This window comes from Trichoderma asperellum, chromosome 1 (genome assembly GCF_020647865.1).
Source record: "Trichoderma asperellum chromosome 1, complete sequence".
Taxonomy (NCBI): domain Eukaryota; kingdom Fungi; phylum Ascomycota; class Sordariomycetes; order Hypocreales; family Hypocreaceae; genus Trichoderma; species Trichoderma asperellum.
The window spans coordinates 1548177-1568591 of record NC_089415.1 but is presented as its reverse complement, the minus strand read 5'-3'; the positions used below and the strand labels follow the sequence as shown (position 1 = coordinate 1568591).

The window sequence follows — 20415 nt, the reverse complement described above, 5'->3', positions numbered from 1 at the left end:
TGTATGTATGTCTTGCAACATGAGGCAAGGTAGCAGCGGCACTTCTGTTTGGTGGGTGGTGAAGACGGACAGACAGGATGCTTACCTAGTCTATCCTGGCTTTGCCGCACCGTTTGGATCCCTACCGTCGAAAACTGAGAGGAAAAGGGCGAGAACAGGCAAGGAGGAGGGAGGAGGAGGAGGCAGATCAGAGGAGACTGGCAGACGGGCTCTGGGCTCTGGGCTCAGCGGATGATGCGTCCTTTTATACCGTAAAAGACCTGTTCCCCCCTCCCCCTTTCTCTGTTGCTCTTCTTGGGCTGCAATTGTGATGGCTCGCAAAACTGCGGCATGACTTTGGGCCACTGCTGAGGTGACTTTTCCCGTTCCGTGATGTTCGTCCCGGGCACCAAAACGCTCTTGTTGGCTGTGAGCAGATGGCATCTGATGGTGGGGTTTTCGGGCCATCCCTCCAATCCAGATCGGTAGTATCCATTGGAAATCCATTGGGAAATCGCCATGCGAAGAGGTGGTGGGGGCGGGGTTGTGATTTGGCACGCAGAAAAGAGGATAAAGAAAAGGGAGCTGCAGAAGAAGAAGAAAAAGTAAAAGAAGGAAAAGAAGAAGCCCATCTTCATGCAATGCATCCTGGGCAAGTCACTAAGGCAGGCGTCGGCCTCTCATCTGCACCTTCCCTCGCTTATAAGCCCCTCATCTTGCCCTCGCCTACCGATTTCGATTCCTCTGGAGGAAAGACCAACAGAGAAAGCAAAGCAAAGCAAAGCAAAGCAAAGCATAACAGAGGGGAAATCTCCATGTCGTCATTTCCTTATCAACAATCCTTTCCTCCTGATCCTCTTGGCTCGCGAGATATTTGCCGTCACGTCCGGCGTTTTTCGAGTTCTAGGCTTCTAGACCTTCCCAAGTTACGAGGCGCGGCGAGCTGCGATACAACCTTGGCTGGAGGGGCTGGGACTATAATAATGGGGAATTTGTATTTTTTTTTTTGATTTTTTGATTTTTTATTTTTTATATTTTGATATTTTGATATTTTATATTTTTTTTAAACCTTGCCTTCTTTCTCGAGCGACGATCGAATGCACTCCAATCCTCCTGATCCCTGCTGCCATTCTCTGCAGACAATCCCCGGTACCTGCATTGCGGTCCAAAATGCCTCCCACGTCACTTTGCGCATGGCCACGACTCCTCGGCCAGCAACCATCAGCTGATTTGCCCGTCGCCTTAGCTGGTGGTTCTGCTGCAGAAAAAAAAAGTGACAAGACAAGAGGCATGGTGTGTATCCAAGTGCTGCTGCTGTGGCGCATCAGGAGGTGCCACCGGCTGTGCGATGGCTTCGTGATTGGCCTGTCTCTCGAATCTACTCCGTGGCTGAGATATACACATACCGCAGATCTCAGCAGCCTCTTAGCAGGTACATACATGGCAGCTGTTCATGCTGCTCTCTGCATCTGCTTCCCGGCCACTCTCCGCATCCTTGCTTCTGCTGCTCGCGTTCTCAACAGCCCGACGGCCGCCGCAAACCCCCTGCCTGGCCTTTAACGCAGCCCGTTCCCAATAGGGGTGGTGAACATGCCGCTTTTGCAATAACGCTGCCTGCCAGATGGCGGTGCTCCGCTGCGCCAGCGAATAGAATCCGCACACAACTCGGAGGCTTGCCGCTGTCTGTCACACCAATGATCTGCCGTGGTGACTTGGCCCTGCTTCGGCCGTTGGAAATCCTGTCCTCGAACGCGGCCCTTGGGATACACGGCAGTGTGCCTGATACGTTTCTGGCCAGCCTTTCGACAGACCGGCGCTCTCGTCTCGCTCTTGTCATTTCTCAACACCAGAAGACAAACCCTCGTTGAAGGGCCGATGGACAAGAAACAAACTGCTTGATATCCATGCTACATGACATTTCACATCGGCAATCGGGAGTCACATTGGGAAATCACAGGTTCTGCTTGAATTGCTATCAACAAGTCACTCGCTGAGGCTGTAGCACAACAACGTTGCAAGGCGATACAGACGTCCATGCAAACAGACACGCTTTTTCTTCTTCTTCTTTTTCCTGGCCAAATCTTCTTTCTTTCCATTCTCTTTCCGGATGTTGAAAGATGCTAAGCATCTACATACTATCCCGCCAAACAGATGCAATATTCCTCTAGACAGAACACACACACACACACACACACACACACACACACACACACAGCCTCTCATGAGCTCCCAGCAATTTATCGGATCAAGATACCCACCATAGCAAGAATGCAAATCACAGTGCCCTCCTCAGCCTCAGTATCGCCGATGAACCCAACATGGCCACTTCCGTAACAAGCATAAATAATGGGCGATTCGCTGAAGTCGGTGATTGGCCCTGCACGAGGCACCCACTCCTCGATAACCGAATTCTGTGTGGGCAGATACCACGACTCATTCTTTTGCACCCCGTAAAGATGGAGAGCCTTTTGGCTGTACGAGGCCTGTAGTCTAGTCTTGAGGGTCGAAGTAATTGCTCCTTCGTTCAGACTCAAAGTGGTACGGTGAAAGGAGCCAGGCTCCCACGGGAGGTCCCAGGTTTGCTTAAAGACCTTCTTCAAATCATCTCCTCTGGAGGCCGCAAACAGGCCGCCAAAGATGACGATGCCGCCGCAAGCAGCATAAAGCGCCAGCCTCTGGTTGATTATCTCGCAATTGGGGCGAGCGATGCCGCCGTCGGCTATAAACACCGCGTGTGGCTCTGCACACTGGGTGAAGAGGCCAAATGCCTTCTCAGCCGTATTGGCGTGCCTAACTGTCGCCCTTTCAAAAAGTTCGTTCAGGAGTCGTGCGTGAGAACTCTGGAAGTTGTTCTGAGTTGCTTCGTCAGAAAGAGTGAGTACGAAGATGACGGGCTTGACGCCCGCTGGAACGACAGGGTTTGAATATATTGGAGCGCTCATTATTATTTCTTCCTTTCTTTCCTTTTTGCTAAAGCGGTAAGACGCGGCAGGCAAGTCTTCTTGTTGGAAATGGTACGCGAGCGAGGCTTATTGGAGATAGCAAGGCGATCTTGTTGAGATAGAAGGATAGTCCCCTTCGGCACTGCAAGGAATGGATCAAAAGTCTGGAGAAGAGAAAAAAAGAACTTGAGTGAACTGGTGAAGGAAAGGAGGTGGAGTGTGAAGATGGTTGACCAGTATTTATGTTCCAAAACTGGACCACAGGCAACTTGAGGAGCTGCTCATTTCGTTTCTTTTTTTCTTCCTCTTTTCTTTTCCACCCTTCCAGCTATACTTGCAAGTCAACATCCGATGTACTCACTGGGTATGGCCAAGGCCACTTCACCGTTCATCAAGGACATGGGGTGTGCACCATGGGTGGCTTGCCGTCTCATTATATTACCTATGCTGTGCGACCATAATACACATACAACTCGTATACTGTTTGTGTTACCACAGCGCCTCCGCCGCCTAAACCCTACCGGTGAGAAGGCCTTCCCAGTCTAGGCAGGCCAGCAATGCAACCGCCATGGAACATCGTACGTAGATGTCGCTCATATTCAGAAGTATCTGACTCTATTCAGGGTAGATTGCGATCTACGTGCCGCCAAGTAGCCAGTTACTGTCAAGTGAAAGATACAATGAGGTCACTCAAAGCTCTTGATGATACTCTGGAATACGCTGCAAGCATATTCGTCATTGCCAAAAGATTTATTTTCAGTAATCGATACTTACAATAGCCGGCTAGCACTTCACCACTACTACATACTATATCGATCCACACACACAATGTTTCAGTGAGCAAACAAATCTGAAAGCTGGCAGAGAGGCTGGCATGACACGTTGAGCTGAGAAATCAGTTACATACTCCACCAGACTTATGCAGTGCAATCCAAAGCAACGGTGACTCTCGCAAAAGTCCAGGCAAAGGCCCACCGCAGAGGACCTAGATTACGCCAGTGGCTGAGGAGAAAGCAGAATGTTATCTTTGCTTTACTTCCATCCATCTGCCGCTGTCGTACAAGCAGCGCATGATGGCCTCTAAGACATCAGATATACGCGCTCTCATTTGGTTTGGAACCCCTGCCCTAGAACATGCAATGCAGCGTGCCCCAGCTCGGTAAAAGCTTCTGACTGCGGCACTCTTCCCACCATCATCATCCGACCGGTGTGATGGGAAGCGCCATATACATGACAAGAGGATTAGTGGAGAACGAAAAGGTCCAGCGCTTCCAGTTAGCAGTGCGGCTTACAAGAAGACAGAGACAAGATCATTAGCACAGACTTGTCATCTCTGCAATGAACGGAGGCCATGTAAAGGTAGGCACCATGGCTAATACGACCGACATAACAGATAACTTCATCTACATGCCATATACTACACCTCAACTGAGAGGCTAGAGGTGGAAGCAGTCTTCAGAGAGGGGCAAATCACCAAGTACGGTGGCGTGGGCGAGCTTTCGAAGGAAACTTATAAGCAGTGACTATCCAATGCGAGCCACCTGAATGGGTGAGGCTATTGAGCACTCTCACTGGCCATAAGCCCTGCTTGGGGGCGAACCACCCCTGGAGGGGCTGCCCACCTCCTCGAGGTCCCTCTCTCCCCATGTGATTCAGTTGAGTTAATCTATAGATGGTTCAAGCACAGAACGAGCCTGAACAGGGGCTGCTCGCATGCCTGTAACTAGGATGTACTTCTCCGCGAGGAAAGGGTATTCGTGGGACAGCAACAGGTGCCTATCCTCGCATGAATGATGCATGAATCGCTAGCGGTAGGGCCTGTAAGGCGGCCACCCCAGGCCCGCACCGGTTTGCTGGGATGTCAGCCAACGTATTGAATGGCAAGGAGAATTTTCACCCCAATGCCATTTACATGCCTGGAAGGTGACTGTGGCATGGCCGACGGGCACGAAGAGGAAGATGGCCTATTCTGAATCCATGCCCCACGCTTGTATCCTTTGCCAGTACATCGCTGCCCATGTTCAGAACCTGGAGACTCCATCAAAGGGGGTGGATGAACGCCACACAAATTCTTCGGCCTCTGCTCTAAACGCGCTCTTTTATGATATGTGAGCTTAGAGATACAGCTTGTGGGGGTTTAGAGATGTAACTCAGGCTTGTCCACCCCAAAGCAAGTAGTAGTACCTAGTAGTATTGTCTCGCGCCACTCCGATCCTGCACCCCACGCGCCGGTTGCTTTCCTTGAGCTATCTTAGTGGAAGGTTGGTATGTCTCATATTCCCTTGCTCATTTCTCAGCCTCAGTTTGTTTCATGCGTAATAGATAGTAGCCAAAATCAAGCTTCATAGCTTCAGCTTCAACGGCATATTCAGAAGCGGCAGTGGCAATCATCTCTATCGTCCTGCTCAGCTTTGTGGGGTTCTGGCTACCGTTTCGATACATAATAGCATACGGAGGGTGAGAAATCCTCCGCTGCGATCTGATACCCGTTGGTACGCACTAGTATCCTTCTGGCTATCTTTCAAAACAAGGATTAAGCAAACATTCTACTCCGTAGTCCCCTGTATTTTTGAGAGCAGACTCCGATCTCAGTGAATGCCAGGCGTTTTGGCCATCGAACAGGGGTATTAGCTAAGAAGCCACCAGGCGGCTCTGCTATTACTGGCCACACAGAGCAATGGACTAATATTGTATGGTTTGCGAATCTCGGCTGAAGCTGTCCGCGACCCGCTGCTATCCAATAAATCAACCGCCGGGCATGGGCCCTTGTGGTTGCCTCTGCGTCCGTGCGAACAGCTTTCGGGCAGCCCGTACGCCATCTTTGCCTTGCAGAAGAGAGGGTACCTCTCGGGGCACAGCAATGAGCTCTTGCTTTTGTCTGAGGCAGAATTTCCACAAAATGCTGTCCTCCTTGTCAGCCAAGTATGATGTAGAAAACATCTGGACAGTTTCTTATTGTGTCAAAATTTACCCCTGCATCAAGCCTTGAAAGCTAGCACGCGGTTCAAACCACAGAAATAAAGCTCCCACAGCCGGATATGATCCATTGGGAGCTGTCCATGTTCGGAGATCGGAAACTGGCAATCATGTGGTACCCGAAAGCTCTCGCAATGGTGCCTTGATTATGCCCGGCGAACCCCGGCCGCTTCTCTTCCAAGCTACTTGCTCTTCAGGGGAGCGCGGTCAAGATTTGAGGCGTTTTTCCTTGTGCTGATACCATCACATATCGCGTGGAGGAGGAGTGGCCAATCTGAATCGGATGCTATAATCCTTTGTCCAAGCTGAATTGATTCTTGTATCGGTCAAATACAGCTAGGATGGCTGCATACCGAGGCCTATTTGCAGCTTTTTAGATTGCTAGGAGTAGCATAGCGAACACGGTAGCCGCAGTGGCGCTGTCCGCTATTAGTTGTCGTGGGACAATGTTTGCAGGCGGCACGGTATATTGGGTGGCTGGCAAGGGCCCGTGGAGTGGAACGCTTCGCTTGGTTGCTGGAGTTGTTGCTGGATGCGAGGGCACCAGCATGTCATCTGGCCTAGGACCTGATGTTGGTAAGTTGAAGCTTTTGTGTACTGTAATGCGGATTATGCCGCCTCCACCTCCGAATGCCCTCCACACACGAGCTTTTTAGCTAGGGATAGTCGCACGAAACGGCCGTTGCTAGGAACCATGGAGGATTTCAGGTACCGCCCTGGGTCAAGGCAACAGAGATGTTTACCAATGCCATGGTTGCAATAAGCACTTGACGACGCGAGTCTAAGAGTACTTGCTACATTTCGCAAATCTTTGAATTAGACGAAGAGACAAGGTTGTTTCTTTAAGGGTGATTTCCCCGGTGTGGTTGTTATATCCTGCCATATGCCGGCCGCTGAGCTCGTGGCTGTTGCTTGTATCGCCCCAGTGTGTCCTCTCCGTTGACTTTAATCGTGCAATCATTTCCTTAGCCTCGTCAATGAATCAAAGAGGCAGACGTCACTCTCAGTTCTGTGGCAGTATTCACAAAGCACAGGTATGATACCATTATGGCTTGCCGGGGGGGCGGGGGGCATGTCAAGCTGAAAATTCAATGTCGACTCTATCAAGAGTAGTGAGAGAGACATGGGTTCTATTCGTCCCTCAAATGTGGTGTGGATCAATGCAGGTCTCAGAATGCGACGGAGGCATTGCATGAGGCTTGTGAGTGAAATGATACACTGTCAAAGTCTCCGAGCCAGTGCAGACTTCCTGTGAAAGTGTCCGAAAAGCCATGGCATTGCGGTAATACATAGTGCGTCTTGCTGTCGAGCTACTTTTTCTTCTTATCTGGACGTAGAATTTCAAACATCCTCGCCGGCCGTAACTACAGCCAGCTCGACCGAGATCGTTTGGTGGGCCTCTCTAGGACCAACTCGAGGACGGTCGAATTCATACTGGCATTGTTCTGTTCCATTGAAGGGGGCTGAAGTTTTGTGCTCCTTGCTGTTCTAGATGCCTTGCCTCCAATATAGGACAGCAGTGGATGGAAGAATACCGAGCGGCGGGGGGACAATCACCTGTTCTGTGTGATCAAAGTCTGTATAATTCAGAGCGGCATATTGCATAAGCACGCCTCTGTGCGTTTTTTTGTCCTCTCATTCATCCGTGGACGGCGGGCTGGCTGTGGTCTCTTCTTCGGGGCGAGATCTTGCAGGCCGAAGCTGGGAGATTGCTGGCGGCAGCTACCCGCATCTTGAGGGCATACAATAGCAGGCCTGGGTCCCGTTCACGGCGTTGGGTACACCAGAATGTCGCGGGCTCGAATTGATTGGCAAAACTGAGGGGCAGAGGAAAGCCGTAGAGGGTGAATGGATGAGTGGTGAGACGCAAGCTCCCGCAGCCTGAGCTCCCGAGCGTCTGAGAGACAGCCTCGCACAAAGCAGCTACCTAGTAACTAGTCGTATGTATATCCAAGCTAAGGAACACAAAGATGGTGGGCCAGCTTGTCGGATGTGGTCACTTGAGATCAGCCGCATGTGTCAAAGCGCCACAAGGAAAAAGTCTCTCCCACAAACTCCACAGGCCGTTCGTAGAGGCGTATTCGTTGCATTGCGTATTTCCCAGTACATAGATTAACATGGCTACCGATGCAAGTTAGTAGATATGCTGTCGTAAGCGGCAGGTATAGTAGACCTAGCTGGGAACCATGTCCCCAGTTTCCTGTCCAAGGCGGGCCCTCGGCCGGAGGAGCATCTACTATCTACCGCAATGATTCCAGTGATCCGGAGCAATTCATACCAAGCGGCGCGATCAAAGCTGCCGTTACTTGCTTAGCGCGAGGTACTGCTGCGACGCTGCCGAGCAGGGGGTCGCACCTCTACGGCAAGCTTCCCTTGGTATTACAGTAAGCTTAGAGCGGCCGTCAACTAATCATCTGCTTTGCGGCGTTGCGTCTCGACCTGCCCGCAAGAGCGTATCCACTCCAGGGTCCCGAGTCGCTCGACCAACACGCTCGCCAGCAGAGTCGGATTCAGTGTGGGGAGACCAGACTGGACTTCTGGCCTCTTCCTCCTGCGCACGCACGTACGGGAAACGCGGGAAGAATGGAGTAGCACTTGCTGGACTGCCGGGACGAAACTCGCGAGAGCTGCGCTAAACCTGGCCGTGGTTATTTCTGGCTCTTTTGGTTTCCGCTTGGCGGATCGACCTTTCCAGGGTGGTGGGTCCATAACCTCATGTTGTGAGCTTCCTGTCCACAACGCAGACAACTTACGACCACTACCACTTACTACCACTTACTACTACTACTGCTACTACTACTACTAATAGCAGTAGCAGGCACTCTTTGTTTCTTGTGCTTTGCTGTCCACACTTATCCCCTCGCTTCTCGTCTCCGTTGTCGTACAGACTCGCAACTTGTTGGCTGCCCATTCCGCAACGACGCAATGGTAGCCGTCGACCCTGCCACGCGGAAGCGTGTGCTCCGGGTTATCATTGTTTCTCTTCTTCTAGATCTGGTAAGTCGCAACAGCGAGAAAGAGGCCGCATCACGGCTGGCAGTCATACCTGAAAAATAGATTGCTAATGTATGAGCAAACCAGATATCCTTCACATTCATTCTGCCCCTGTTCCCGAAACTTCTAGAGTTCTACCGAGATCGCGAAGCACCCGACCTGATCCTCCATGGCAAACCGAACACTCTCCTTCAGCAGGTGCTCGGAGGGCTGAATGCGTACAAGGCGTCCTTTTCGCGACCCATCGATTCCCGATATGACATTGTTCTTCTTGGTGGAGCGCTGGGGTCCCTGTTCTCGTGAGTGCTCATGGTCGCATATCATTGTCACATCTCATTGCATGTGTTTGGAGGGGCCACTGACAATAGAATGCCGTTACAGCATCCTGCAAGCCGTCGCCTCTCCCATTATTGGCCGTTTCTCTGATCGCTACGGCCGCCGCTATGCTCTTTTGGCATCCATGTGCGGCAATGTTGTCTCCGTGCTCCTCTGGGTCATGGCAGTCGATTTCCGCACCTTTTTAGCCAGCCGAGTCGTGGGTGGTCTTTCCGAGGGCAATGTACAGATTGCCACCGCCATGGCCAGCGACATATCGGACGAACAGACACGAGGGTCAACAATGGCAATCATTGGCGCGTGCTTCTCGGTGGCCTTTACTTTTGGGCCCGGCCTGGGGGCGTGGCTGAGCACGATTGCGACGACCAGGGCAAATCCATTTGCTGTGGCAGCAGGATTCAGCTTGGTCCTGATTACTACTGAGACGGTATACCTGTACTTTTGTCTGCCGGAAACTCTTCCATCTTTGGCCGGCAAGGAGAAGACTCAGGAGATGCAGCCCAGCGAGAACAGTGGGGAGAAGGCGGGACCGTCCAAGGAGGTGGAGCGGACAAACTCGCGCGTCTTGCTCTACGCCACGCACTTTGTGTTCCTCCTGTTCTTCTCTGGAATGGAGACTTCGCTGTCGTTTATGACGTACGACCTGTTCCAGTTCACCTCTGGGAAGAACGGCCGGCTCCTTGGCTATATTGGTCTGGTGGCCTCGATCCTCCAGGGAGGCGTCACTCGCAGGCTCTCTCCCCTCTTGTCCGTTCGTATTGGCACGGTCGCCTGTCTCGTTGCCTTTGTCCTGCTCGGTCGCCTGTCCACCGTCGGCGGTTTATATGCGGCAGCGACATGCCTTGCCGTCACGTCGGCGACAGTGGTAACGGGCCTCAACGCTCTCAGCAGCTTCGAGGCTCGCGAGCACGAACACGGCGTCAAGCTGGGCATTATGCGAAGCTGGGGCCAGCTGGGGCGCGGACTGGGGCCAATTCTTTGCACCAGCGTATACTGGTGGGCTGGTAGAGAATATGCGTATACCATGGGTGCAATGGGCGCTCTTGTGGTTGTCACTGTCGCCTTTGTGGGGTTAAAGACACCCAAGGGTATGGTTCGAGCGAAGCCAAGCGAGAAGAAGAGCCAATAAAGCCCAATTTTCTTTTCTTTTTTCCTTTATTCTCTTCTCTCTCTCTCTCTCTGCTCCTCTCTTTCCAACATTCAGTAATGGTGGCGACAGGACGAGAGGCAGGGCAGATAATTAATGCTGCGAGAGATTCAAATAAATAGATGGATGGATAGAAATGATTAATGAAGAGGCAAGGAGAGGACAATCAAATAGCTTCTCGATACACAATTAGCTGCAAGGCAGAGTCACTTTGCATCATCAAGGCAGAGCATTCAGGCCCTGGATCGTGAAAGCCTGATGCCTCAGGTACGCAATCTGAGTGCATCAGTACGGTAGTACGAGAAAGGTACATGTACTACGAGTAGATTTAGTAGTACTTGATACAGGCATTGTAGATGCCCGTTGTCATGATAATGCAAATACATAGATCTAGACGTAAATATCAAGCAGAGCAAAAATACAGCATGCTCAAGGCATTACTCACACATGGACGCAAAGAAAAGGGAGAGAAGACAGAGAGAATAAGGAAAAAAAGAAGGGCTCGACGGAAAGTCGAACAGCCGCATGCCCGCACCCGGATTTGCACCAGGATCCTTGGCTGTCACCTACGCTGAGAGAATAGGAGTCCAACGAGTTGCTCTTACTCTATACGGGCGATGGCTGGAACCACTAGACCATGGCGGAATAGCAGTTCCCTGGTTGGGATGAAAGTCTTGTATTTGAATTTATAAAGGACGGGGCGACAAAGACGGCAGCTGGCAGCGGTCTGGAGGTGAAGGTGACACCAACTGCGCTTTTTGGGGGTTGGCTGTGACCCAACGAGTGCTTTTCAGCGCTGCCAACGCCGTTTTCAGGAAGCCATCATGGCTGGGAACATGTCTATTGACAGATTTCAACCTAGCCGCTACTCCTAGGTAGGCATATATGAAAGACGAATGATTCATCTCCCTGAAGAGCCTTGATTGCTGCGTGGCATTGTATGTTTCATCAAACTAGTTGCCATAGATTAGTAGACAATAGGATTTTGATGGCTGCTCATGCTCAAGGATTTCCTGTACAGCTATCCAGACAGCCATAGACTATTCGATAGTCATATCTACAAGACTCGTTTCATCGTCTTTCGACACATATAACAGTTTCCGCTCGGTAGATGCATGTGTTCGTGACGAGGAACCCGGGCAGCTCAGCCTTGCCAGACATCAGCTGATGAGCTTTTGGGGGATACTTGAAAGACATGAGTAAAAAGGATATCTCGAATTTTGCTTTGGGGGTTCTTGATAGCTTCGTATAAGTGGTATGAATTCAGCGTGATTGATAGTAGATAAATGTATTCTCTCAATCGATGAGCAAGAGGAGAGAGAAAAGAAGAGCTTCTCGAAGCAAGCTTTCCACGAGGGGATGATGCAACACTTTCCATAACGTATGAGAAGGTCAAAATAAGCGCTCCGTGACAAGAAATATACAGCAAAAACTATTTTGATATACAGGGATTTGTCCTGTTGAGTGGGTTTCAGTTCTAGTGTCCCTCTTTTTCACTCGTCTGGTTGCCACCCTGGACTATCTCACTAGGTTGATCCCGCATATATGTACAGTATACGTATGGGAGTTGCCTCTACCAACACACTTGAACAGGCATCTACCGCAGGCGCAGCGATGCCCCTGGAGATGCTCAGCCTCAGCCAGCTTTCTGCTATTTGACATGATGTTTTAAGAGTCACGCCGAGCTGCTCTCTTAGTAGCTTAACTTAAGCTTCAGCTATGCCAACAACAACGGGACGGATGGCTCCACCTCAGCTAAAGAGACCGGTGCTAAACCGCTACGAGCTACTGTGACTGTGGCGTTGAATTGACCTCCAAAGGATTCGCCAATGTACCGGTACTGCTGGCCGAGGATGCCTCTGCGGTTCAATGCAGCTAATGCATTGTGAATCTGATTTTGATTTTCATACATGGTTGAATGCATGTGTTGAGTGAGAGGGAGGGAGGCTATCGATATGGAGATAACGCCATGAGACAGCTGCCTGGGACAGCCGTGCCCACATCTGGTATCGCCTCTGCTGCGGCTATTGATATACGAGCTCCATTTTGGCTGCATATCCGGCTCGGAGTTTACACAACAAGAGGAAGATGGACATGGCGATGACACCTTGATAAAAAGGAAACGAAAATTTGTTGCGGTGGCGACGCGCAGGTGATGGATGGAACTGCATGAAGTGGGGGTGTTGACGTTTCATATAGTGGGCTTGGGTGAGGATGAATGGAGGGGCTGACGATATGGAGGGGTAATGGCGGGAAGAGTGGCTAAAGAGAGAGGGAAGAAAAAAAAAAGTTGAGACAAATGGCCCTGGAGCGGTTGACAGGGGGAGCAATATTAGGAGTTGCTGCATAGCGGAGCCAAGATGGAGGAGAAAATGGATGCCCATTATGCGAGACGATGATACGAGTTGTGATAATAGGTAGTGCCTACCTAGTAATGTATGTACAGTAAGTGGTAGTATGTACCAGCAAGGGGATGGCTGTTCCTTTGACACCTTTGGTGTCTTGTTCTCTATTCTCAGTTGTGATGCACATTTGCTGCAGTTTCTCGCCTCTCACAACTTCTCACCGCCGTTGACTCGCTTCCTTTGGTGTAACAAACAGGCGAGAAAGAGAGAGAGACAGCAGGAAAGAGAGAGCGAGAGAGATAGCAAGTACCGGTACCTCGACAGGGAGGAAACCTAAAAAGTAACAGCGGCGAGTTGGGCAAAAACAGGCGCGCACCAGCAGCCTGAGTGTGGGTGGATTGGGCAGGGAGAGGTCAGCCGCAAGGGAAAACAGGGACGCCGAGTCTGTATCAGCTTTTTGCTGCTGCGACTTTTTTAGGACCGAAAGCCAGGGATTGTTTTTTAGTTTTTATATTTTTTATTTTTTCTGCGCTGCTCTCTGCCTGCTCTGCGTCATGCCGAGTACGTGCTCAAACGCGACAGAGAGCGATACGAAGCAAAGGATCGAAAGATACCGATGACTCTACGATAACTGAGGCAAGCAACGCAAGTAGCGGTACCTCTCCGGGATGAGTATCGATGATGGTGGGTGTGATGATGTACCGGGTACATGTGCTTGCTTCACGGCAGTGCTGTACTGATGTATGCGCTGTAGCCACAGCAGCACGTCCACTGAATGTGATACGACCGTGTTGAGGCCACATGCATCTATCGTCCTTTTGCCGTACGCATTTAGCCACCTATCAGATAGTACCACTTCGATCAACTTTTTTTGCTAGCAGCCAAAACAAAGAATCTTTACCGTAGAAAAAAAAAAAAAAAAAATTCTTCAGCCTCGAGTCAACAAACGCTAAAAACCAACGGTACATGTTCCCACCGTGATCATACCAGATCGCAGGCCTAGAGCTCTTCGTCGCAGCACCCCATTGGCCGGCGGATCCAAAGCCACAGGAGGCGCTTAGGCCAAGGAAAAAAAAAACTAGCGGGTGTGCAGCAGAGGAAAAAGTGAGCAGCATCGTGATTGGCTCGGGCTCGCTCGTTAGGGCTAGGCCATGAAGCGGGCGCCGCTTTTTTTGCCCCTCCCAAAGGCTTTTTTTTTTTCTCGCTGGCTGCCCCGCGTGGCAGAAAAAAAAAAAGAGCAGCAGCCTTAGCGCCTGCACCCCTCCGCCCACCACCTTTTAAATCTCCTCCTCCCACCATCTGCTTTCGAATTTTTCTCTTCTTCTGCTCTTCGTCTCGCATACCCGGTTCAAGCATCCGATCTGCGAATTTGTACGTGCTGCCTCTGCTCTACCCTCTGCTGATGGTGATTCGGTCTTGCATCGTCGGGAAGCTTCATCATCATCGTCTTCATTGTCTTCATCATCCGTGCAACAGCACCCGCTGACTCTTTCTCTCGTCTCTAGACGTTCTAGTCAAGAACTTTACAACTACTCCCACACAAAACTTCACAAACCGCCAAAATGGGTAAGGAGGAGAAGACTCACATCAACGTCGTCGTCATCGTAAGTTGCAATCCCTTTCTTCCCACCAGCGGCATTCTCTCTGCCGTTGCCTGCGAATGACATTGTGCTGACCATCATCGTCTCTAGGGGTTCGTATTTCTCCGGCAATCTGCTTTCGATCGACTCTAATACTGACTTGCTACAACAGCCACGTCGACTCCGGCAAGTCTACCACCGTGAGTAATATCCAATTCCTCGAGCACCCTCTGCTATCGACTCTGTCGGGCAGCGCGGGGCAACTTGATTGTAGCAACATCCAGCTAACGTTTTTCCCAATAGACTGGTCACTTGATCTACCAGTGCGGTGGTATTGACAAGCGTACCATCGAGAAGTTCGAGAAGGTAAGCTCATTTCACTGCTTTTCCCATCAATTTTTGGCACAATCATATGCCCGACAATTCTGCTCTCAGTTTTTGTCTTTTTTTTCCAGCGTCACCCCGCTTTGCCAGTCTACCTACCCCTCCTTTGGCACAGCAAAAATTTTCTGGCTGCCTTGTTTGGCTTTTAGTGGGGTGTCAAATTTTTTGGCAGCAACCCCGCTATCGCCACTGCACCTCTTCCATCACCCACCACATGCTATTTGCTCAATCGCGTCGTCTTTTTTTGTTCATTATGCTGATCATGCTTCAATCAATAGGAAGCCGCCGAACTCGGCAAGGGTTCCTTCAAGTATGCGTGGGTTCTTGACAAGCTCAAGGCCGAGCGTGAGCGTGGTATCACCATCGACATTGCCCTCTGGAAGTTCGAGACTCCCAAGTACTATGTCACCGTCATTGGTATGTTTTGGACTCTTCTCTCTAGCTATCGACATTCCAAGTCCGCCATTCTAACATGCTCTTCCCACAGACGCTCCCGGTCACCGTGATTTCATCAAGAACATGATCACTGGTACCTCCCAGGCTGACTGCGCTATCCTGATTATCGCTGCCGGTACTGGTGAGTTCGAGGCTGGTATCTCCAAGGATGGCCAGACCCGTGAGCACGCTCTGCTCGCCTACACCCTGGGTGTCAAGCAGCTCATCGTTGCCATCAACAAGATGGACACTGCCAACTGGGCTGAGGCTCGTTACCTTGAGATCATCAAGGAGACCTCCAACTTCATCAAGAAGGTCGGCTTCAACCCCAAGACCGTTGCCTTCGTCCCCATCTCCGGTTTCAACGGTGACAACATGCTGTCCCCCTCCACCAACTGCCCCTGGTACAAGGGCTGGGAGAAGGAGACCAAGGCTGGCAAGTCCACCGGTAAGACCCTCCTCGAGGCCATCGACGCCATTGAGCCCCCCAAGCGTCCCACAGACAAGCCCCTCCGTCTGCCCCTCCAGGACGTCTACAAGATCGGTGGTATCGGAACAGTCCCTGTCGGCCGTATCGAGACTGGTGTCCTCAAGCCCGGTATGGTCGTCACCTTCGCTCCCTCCAACGTCACCACTGAAGTCAAGTCCGTCGAGATGCACCACGAGCAGCTCGCTGAGGGTGTCCCCGGTGACAACGTTGGATTCAACGTCAAGAACGTCTCTGTCAAGGATATCCGCCGTGGTAACGTTGCCGGTGACTCCAAGAACGACCCTCCCATGGGTGCCGCTTCTTTCAACGCCCAGGTCATTGTCATGAACCACCCTGGCCAGGTCGGTGCCGGTTACGCTCCCGTCCTCGATTGCCACACTGCCCACATTGCCTGCAAGTTCTCTGAGCTCCTCGAGAAGATCGACCGCCGTACCGGTAAGGCTACTGAGGCCTCCCCCAAGTTCATCAAGTCTGGTGACTCCGCCATCGTCAAGATGGTTCCCTCCAAGCCCATGTGCGTTGAGGCTTTCACCGACTACCCTCCCCTGGGTCGTTTCGCCGTCCGTGACATGCGTCAGACCGTCGCCGTCGGTGTCATCAAGTCCGTCGAGAAGTCCACTGGTGCTGCCGGCAAGGTCACCAAGTCCGCCGCCAAGGCCGCCAAGAAATAAGCGATACCCATCATCATCAACACCTGATGTTCTGGGGTCCCTCGTGAGGTTTCTCCCAGTGGGGCACCACGCGCTCACTTCTACGACGAAACGATCAATGTTGCTATGCATATGAGTTCTCGACTATGAATCGAGGCACGTTAATTGAGAGGCTGGGAATAAGGGTTCCATCAAAACTTCTCCGGGAATGCAAAACAAAGGGAAAAAAAAATTAGATAGAAGTTAAATTGACTGACTTCGACAACCAAACTTGTTTGTGCCACTCTGATAAATTGTGATGGTAGCGTGCGTGATTCCAACGAATATGTGTAGATACTACTATCTGGCGTGCGCTATGCTATAACGCAGTACCTACCTCTGTATCCTCCTGAAAATTCTTGGTGTCCCCTGTAGTTTTAGCGGCCTCAAGGCCTAATAGCGCTACTGATAGGTGCCCTGCGTCCGCTGGACGCGCTATAAGCCTCGCGCGGCTGATACTTAGTGATGACGAGGCTGAGGAAAGTAGAAGTCATCTTCATTTACTTGGCAAGATTGTTGATGATTCATAAAATATCTTTTTTTTTTCTTATCCTATTCGTACAAAGCCCTTGAAATGATTCCAAATTTCATCATCTGAATACCTATGTTTATATGTTTATACGTACATCGTAAGAGGGGAATCGCTCCTATATCCAAAACGCCTTGGAAATGAACAGCCACTGCTATCTTATATATATGCCTTGATTTCTGTTGACGATACAAAATGCTTTCCGCCTTGCAACTACGGTGAAGCGAATAATTGTTATAATGAAATATGCTGCTAAATATCGTGATGGAGATTATGCTTATTGGAGTTTTGAATCTTTGGTGTTGGCAGGGTCGTGGAGAGCTTCAGAGGCATCCGCTGATTCATTCGTGGTGCTGCTCTGGGAGGCGGGGGATGGATCTTCGGATGCTGGCTCAGTAATCGGAAAGGTGCTTTCGCCCTGCTCAGGGGGTGACAAAAGTTCGGATTCTGAACTCTGGGCATCTTCGGAATCTTCAACTTCCAACGACGACGAGGAAAACTCTTCATCGATCGATTCATCATCAAGCACTTCTAGTTCATCAAAACCAAGTGACTCGTCTGAAGACTCTTGCACCAATTCGGAGCCGTTGTGCCACGAGAAATACTTTCCTGTGGCAATCTCCCCAGCTAGAGATAGGAATGCAGACGCTTCTTCATCGTTGAGCTTGAACGGTGTCTTGTCTTGGTCTTCGCTTCCTTGCACGGGACCGGCCTGGAGAGAAAGCCCCTGTCTATGACCTCCATGGCGGCCAGCATCGATGCTATCGTAGCGTAAGGTATGGCCATGGAACTCGAATTCGGCGACCTGATGCGTCTCCAGCCCCATGAAGATGTACGGAGCACTGATGGCGGCGGCCGCTTTGGAAGGCTTGCGTTTTGCTTTTGGGTCGGCTGCCCAGGCTTTGGGGATTGAGAATGTGATTTTGCTAGGTGTTCTTAGAATGCCCTTTGGGAGGTCAAACTCGCAGTGAGATAAAAATTCCTTGATGGGTTCTTGACTCGCGTCAAGCGGCAGAAGACGCTGCTGCGTCAGGCGAATGTCTACACTTTCGCCGGGCAGCAGGATATCGCTAATGGAATGTGCTGCAACGCCAAAGAGAGTCGAGCCAGAGGGGAGAGAAGAGTCGGCAATGTCGGTGACAGGATCAACAGGTAGCTGGAGTTGGACGCTGGGGAGCGTTGAGCTTGTGTCTTTGGAATGATGCGTGGGGTCGGGAGAAAAGTTAAGGGTAATGGTCGTGCGCTGTGTCAAGGGTTTGTCTTCGTCCATAATCGAGGTAAAGGATGCGGGGTGAGGGAGGGCTGGAGAGAGAAGTCTGCGATGTTTTGCCATGGTGGCCACGGTACGGGAGCCCTTGCCGTGGAGCACATGTCCAAAGGATGCCGTCGTAACCACCAATTCGGCTTTCTTGTTTGCTTTGGAGTTTGATGTGTCGGGTAAAGAGATTGCCTCAAGCAGGTGCTCTAAAACATCGTCTCCCGCTGTGGTGGCTTGGCCAACGGGGAGGACGTATCTGGACCACGGCTTTAGCTTATCCCTCCACCGCATACTCCTGCGTTCTCTCTGATGGCTGATAAAAGATCCATCCTTGGCCCTGTCAACTTCGGATGCTGTTATGATGTGCACGCTGCTTTGATCGTCTTTGCTTGGCTGCTCCAGCAATAGTCGCAGAGCGATATCAGCGGGCGTTTCTATGTTCTTAGTGCCTTCTGTCGATGGCGATGGGATTTGACTTTCAAGCCACGAGATTTCAAGCTCCTATTCTGTCATTAGCCCTGGACAGGGAGGGTTGAGGGTAGCAAATTCCGAGCATACCTTACTGCCCTTGTTATACTTGATATGTGTCTTTGTAATTCGTTCTAGTTCTTGGAGCAATTGCTCGTCCAAATCATCTTCTTCGATATGAGTGGAGGGGATCTTCTGGTGACGAATCGACTTGACAATCTCATCAAGATGGGCGAGTATGACGGGAACGGTCGATTTTTGGGCGTAAATCTTGATCCGGCAATCGTCGAAGCTTGCAGTAATCTTCTCCTTGTTAGATTCGTACAAGAAATCTTTCGAGACTTGCTCTAAGATGGAGCTATTGGGAGCTATAGACACGGAGATGTAAGCAAGTCTGATTCATCCAACTCACGGTTAAGGATTAAATCTTTCAATTCATATAGACTTACGGGCAATCAGCTGAAAGATGCGGGGCTCTAGCCAGACAAGAGTCCTACCGAGGCCCTCGACTTGCTCTTTCACCTCCAGATTCCAGATGGTTTGCATAATCAAAATCACTTGGCGCTGCTTCGGCCTAAGAGGCCCCCAGTGGTCGGGTTTGGCGGGCTCCCAGGGGCTTAGGTTATCAATCCAGGAGTAAGAGGGCGGTTTCTGTAGGCTTTGGTTGTGTGCTGTCAGGCGTTCTCGGTTATAGTATCTGGTGAGCTGACTGGTCTTGAAGCCATCTACCAGAGTATTTGCCAGAGAATCGAACTCTTTGATTGGTAGAACCGTTCGATCGACAGGCCGTAGGTCATCAATGTGCTTCAAGGCCGCCTCCAGGACCTCCTCGTTGCTCTCTTCAACTTCCTCCATCATGAGGTCTCTTTCAGCATCGAGTTCCACTTTGACGTCTGGCGCCTTGTCTTGAATCCTCCGTGAGGGCCGCTTGGGTTTTTTCATTTCGTTGGGGTTCTTCAACATGATTGCTTCAATCTGCTTCCCAAGGGCCGCAACAGAGACGGTCCTGGAGTGTATGCGTTCATCCTGGAACGGTCTTCTGGGCCTGGCCCCTCCCTCTGGCTTGGCTTGGTCAAGTTCCACAGGAAGAGAACCTGATTCATCTTGTGCTTCAGCTTCGGCCTGCTCTAGTCGATCCGCTTCCTCTGCAAGTGCCTCTGCAAGCGCATCTCGAGCTTCTTGTTGAGCTTCTTGTTGAACCTCTTGCCGAGCTTCCGGAAGCGTTTCTGCAGTCTGTTCCCCCTTTAAGAGCTCTTGCGCAACTTCCACTTCTGCCTCTATTGTGACATTCGCATCGTTCGGGGCCGTCGCAAGTCCCCAGTCGGGTATCTCTTCGTCCTTGTTGCGGCGTCTGTTACTTGCGCCCTTGCCGCGGCGAAACGAGTCTCTTCGAGACGGCTTCTTGGAGCCCTTTTTAAGCGACTTGTTGAATTCTCTCGTGCTGATTCTGCCCGATATCAGCGCCTCCACGCTCTCTTTGCTGTGGATGATGGGATCGGAGCTATAGCATCGCCGCCGGATCCAATCTTCACGACCGTAGAAATGGCTTAGCGTTGTTCTCTCGCGCAAGATGGACGAGGCCAGTCGATTGGCCCAATGGACGCGCGGAACGTTTGCCGCTCGGGAAAGCATTGATGTAGCAAAGCAGATGCTAATTCTCAGCGTAAAACTGGCTACATGGAATGCGACGAGACTGACTGGTGACTCTCAACGAGCTCACAGCGTTTATAGAGAGAGAGAGAGACGATACGGCACATGTGTATGTATATCTAGTAGCAGGTACATGGAATTTTGCGCGATAAGCCGTTATCGATAGCCGATAAAGCTTTCCCTGCGGCCACTTTACCCGCCCAACTCATCAGA

General features: G+C 51.0%; 5 protein-coding genes across 5 annotated transcripts; 3 read left to right on the top strand and 2 right to left on the bottom strand.

Annotated features, from left to right (window-relative positions):
• Nucleotides 1–19: 19 nt before the first annotated feature.
• On the top strand, nucleotides 20–1847 carry TrAFT101_000481 (uncharacterized protein; the record flags this gene model as incomplete). The annotated part of the gene is made up of 2 exons (XM_066126039.1): nucleotides 20–111; nucleotides 1559–1847. The coding sequence occupies 2 exons, from the start codon at nucleotides 20–22 to the stop codon at nucleotides 1845–1847; spliced, it is 381 nt and encodes a 126-aa protein (XP_065982136.1).
• An 83-nt stretch (nucleotides 1848–1930) lies between these two features.
• On the bottom strand, nucleotides 1931–3322 carry TrAFT101_000480 (uncharacterized protein; the record flags this gene model as incomplete). Its single annotated transcript, XM_066126038.1, has 3 exons — nucleotides 1931–1951; nucleotides 2238–2884; nucleotides 3283–3322. The coding sequence occupies 3 exons, from the start codon at nucleotides 3320–3322 to the stop codon at nucleotides 1931–1933; spliced, it is 708 nt and encodes a 235-aa protein (XP_065982135.1).
• Nucleotides 3323–8292: 4970 nt separating this feature from the next.
• On the top strand, nucleotides 8293–11305 carry TrAFT101_000479 (uncharacterized protein). Its single transcript, XM_024899195.2, has 3 exons — nucleotides 8293–8894; nucleotides 8979–9190; nucleotides 9273–11305. The coding sequence occupies exons 1-3, from the start codon at nucleotides 8823–8825 to the stop codon at nucleotides 10354–10356; spliced, it is 1368 nt and encodes a 455-aa protein (XP_024764682.2). The 5' UTR covers nucleotides 8293–8822; the 3' UTR covers nucleotides 10357–11305.
• A 2976-nt stretch (nucleotides 11306–14281) lies between these two features.
• Nucleotides 14282–16279, top strand: TEF1 (translation elongation factor EF-1 alpha; the record flags this gene model as incomplete). The annotated part of the gene is made up of 5 exons (XM_066126037.1): nucleotides 14282–14327; nucleotides 14411–14499; nucleotides 14603–14665; nucleotides 14962–15100; nucleotides 15171–16279. The coding sequence occupies 5 exons, from the start codon at nucleotides 14282–14284 to the stop codon at nucleotides 16277–16279; spliced, it is 1446 nt and encodes a 481-aa protein (XP_065982134.1).
• Nucleotides 16280–17103: 824 nt separating this feature from the next.
• Nucleotides 17104–20184, bottom strand: TrAFT101_000476 (uncharacterized protein; the record flags this gene model as incomplete). Its single annotated transcript, XM_024905895.2, has 3 exons — nucleotides 17104–18585; nucleotides 18643–18920; nucleotides 19002–20184. 3 exons carry the CDS (start codon nucleotides 20182–20184, stop codon nucleotides 17104–17106), a joined length of 2943 nt encoding a protein of 980 aa, XP_024764680.2.
• Between the last annotated feature and the right edge of the window lie 231 nt (nucleotides 20185–20415).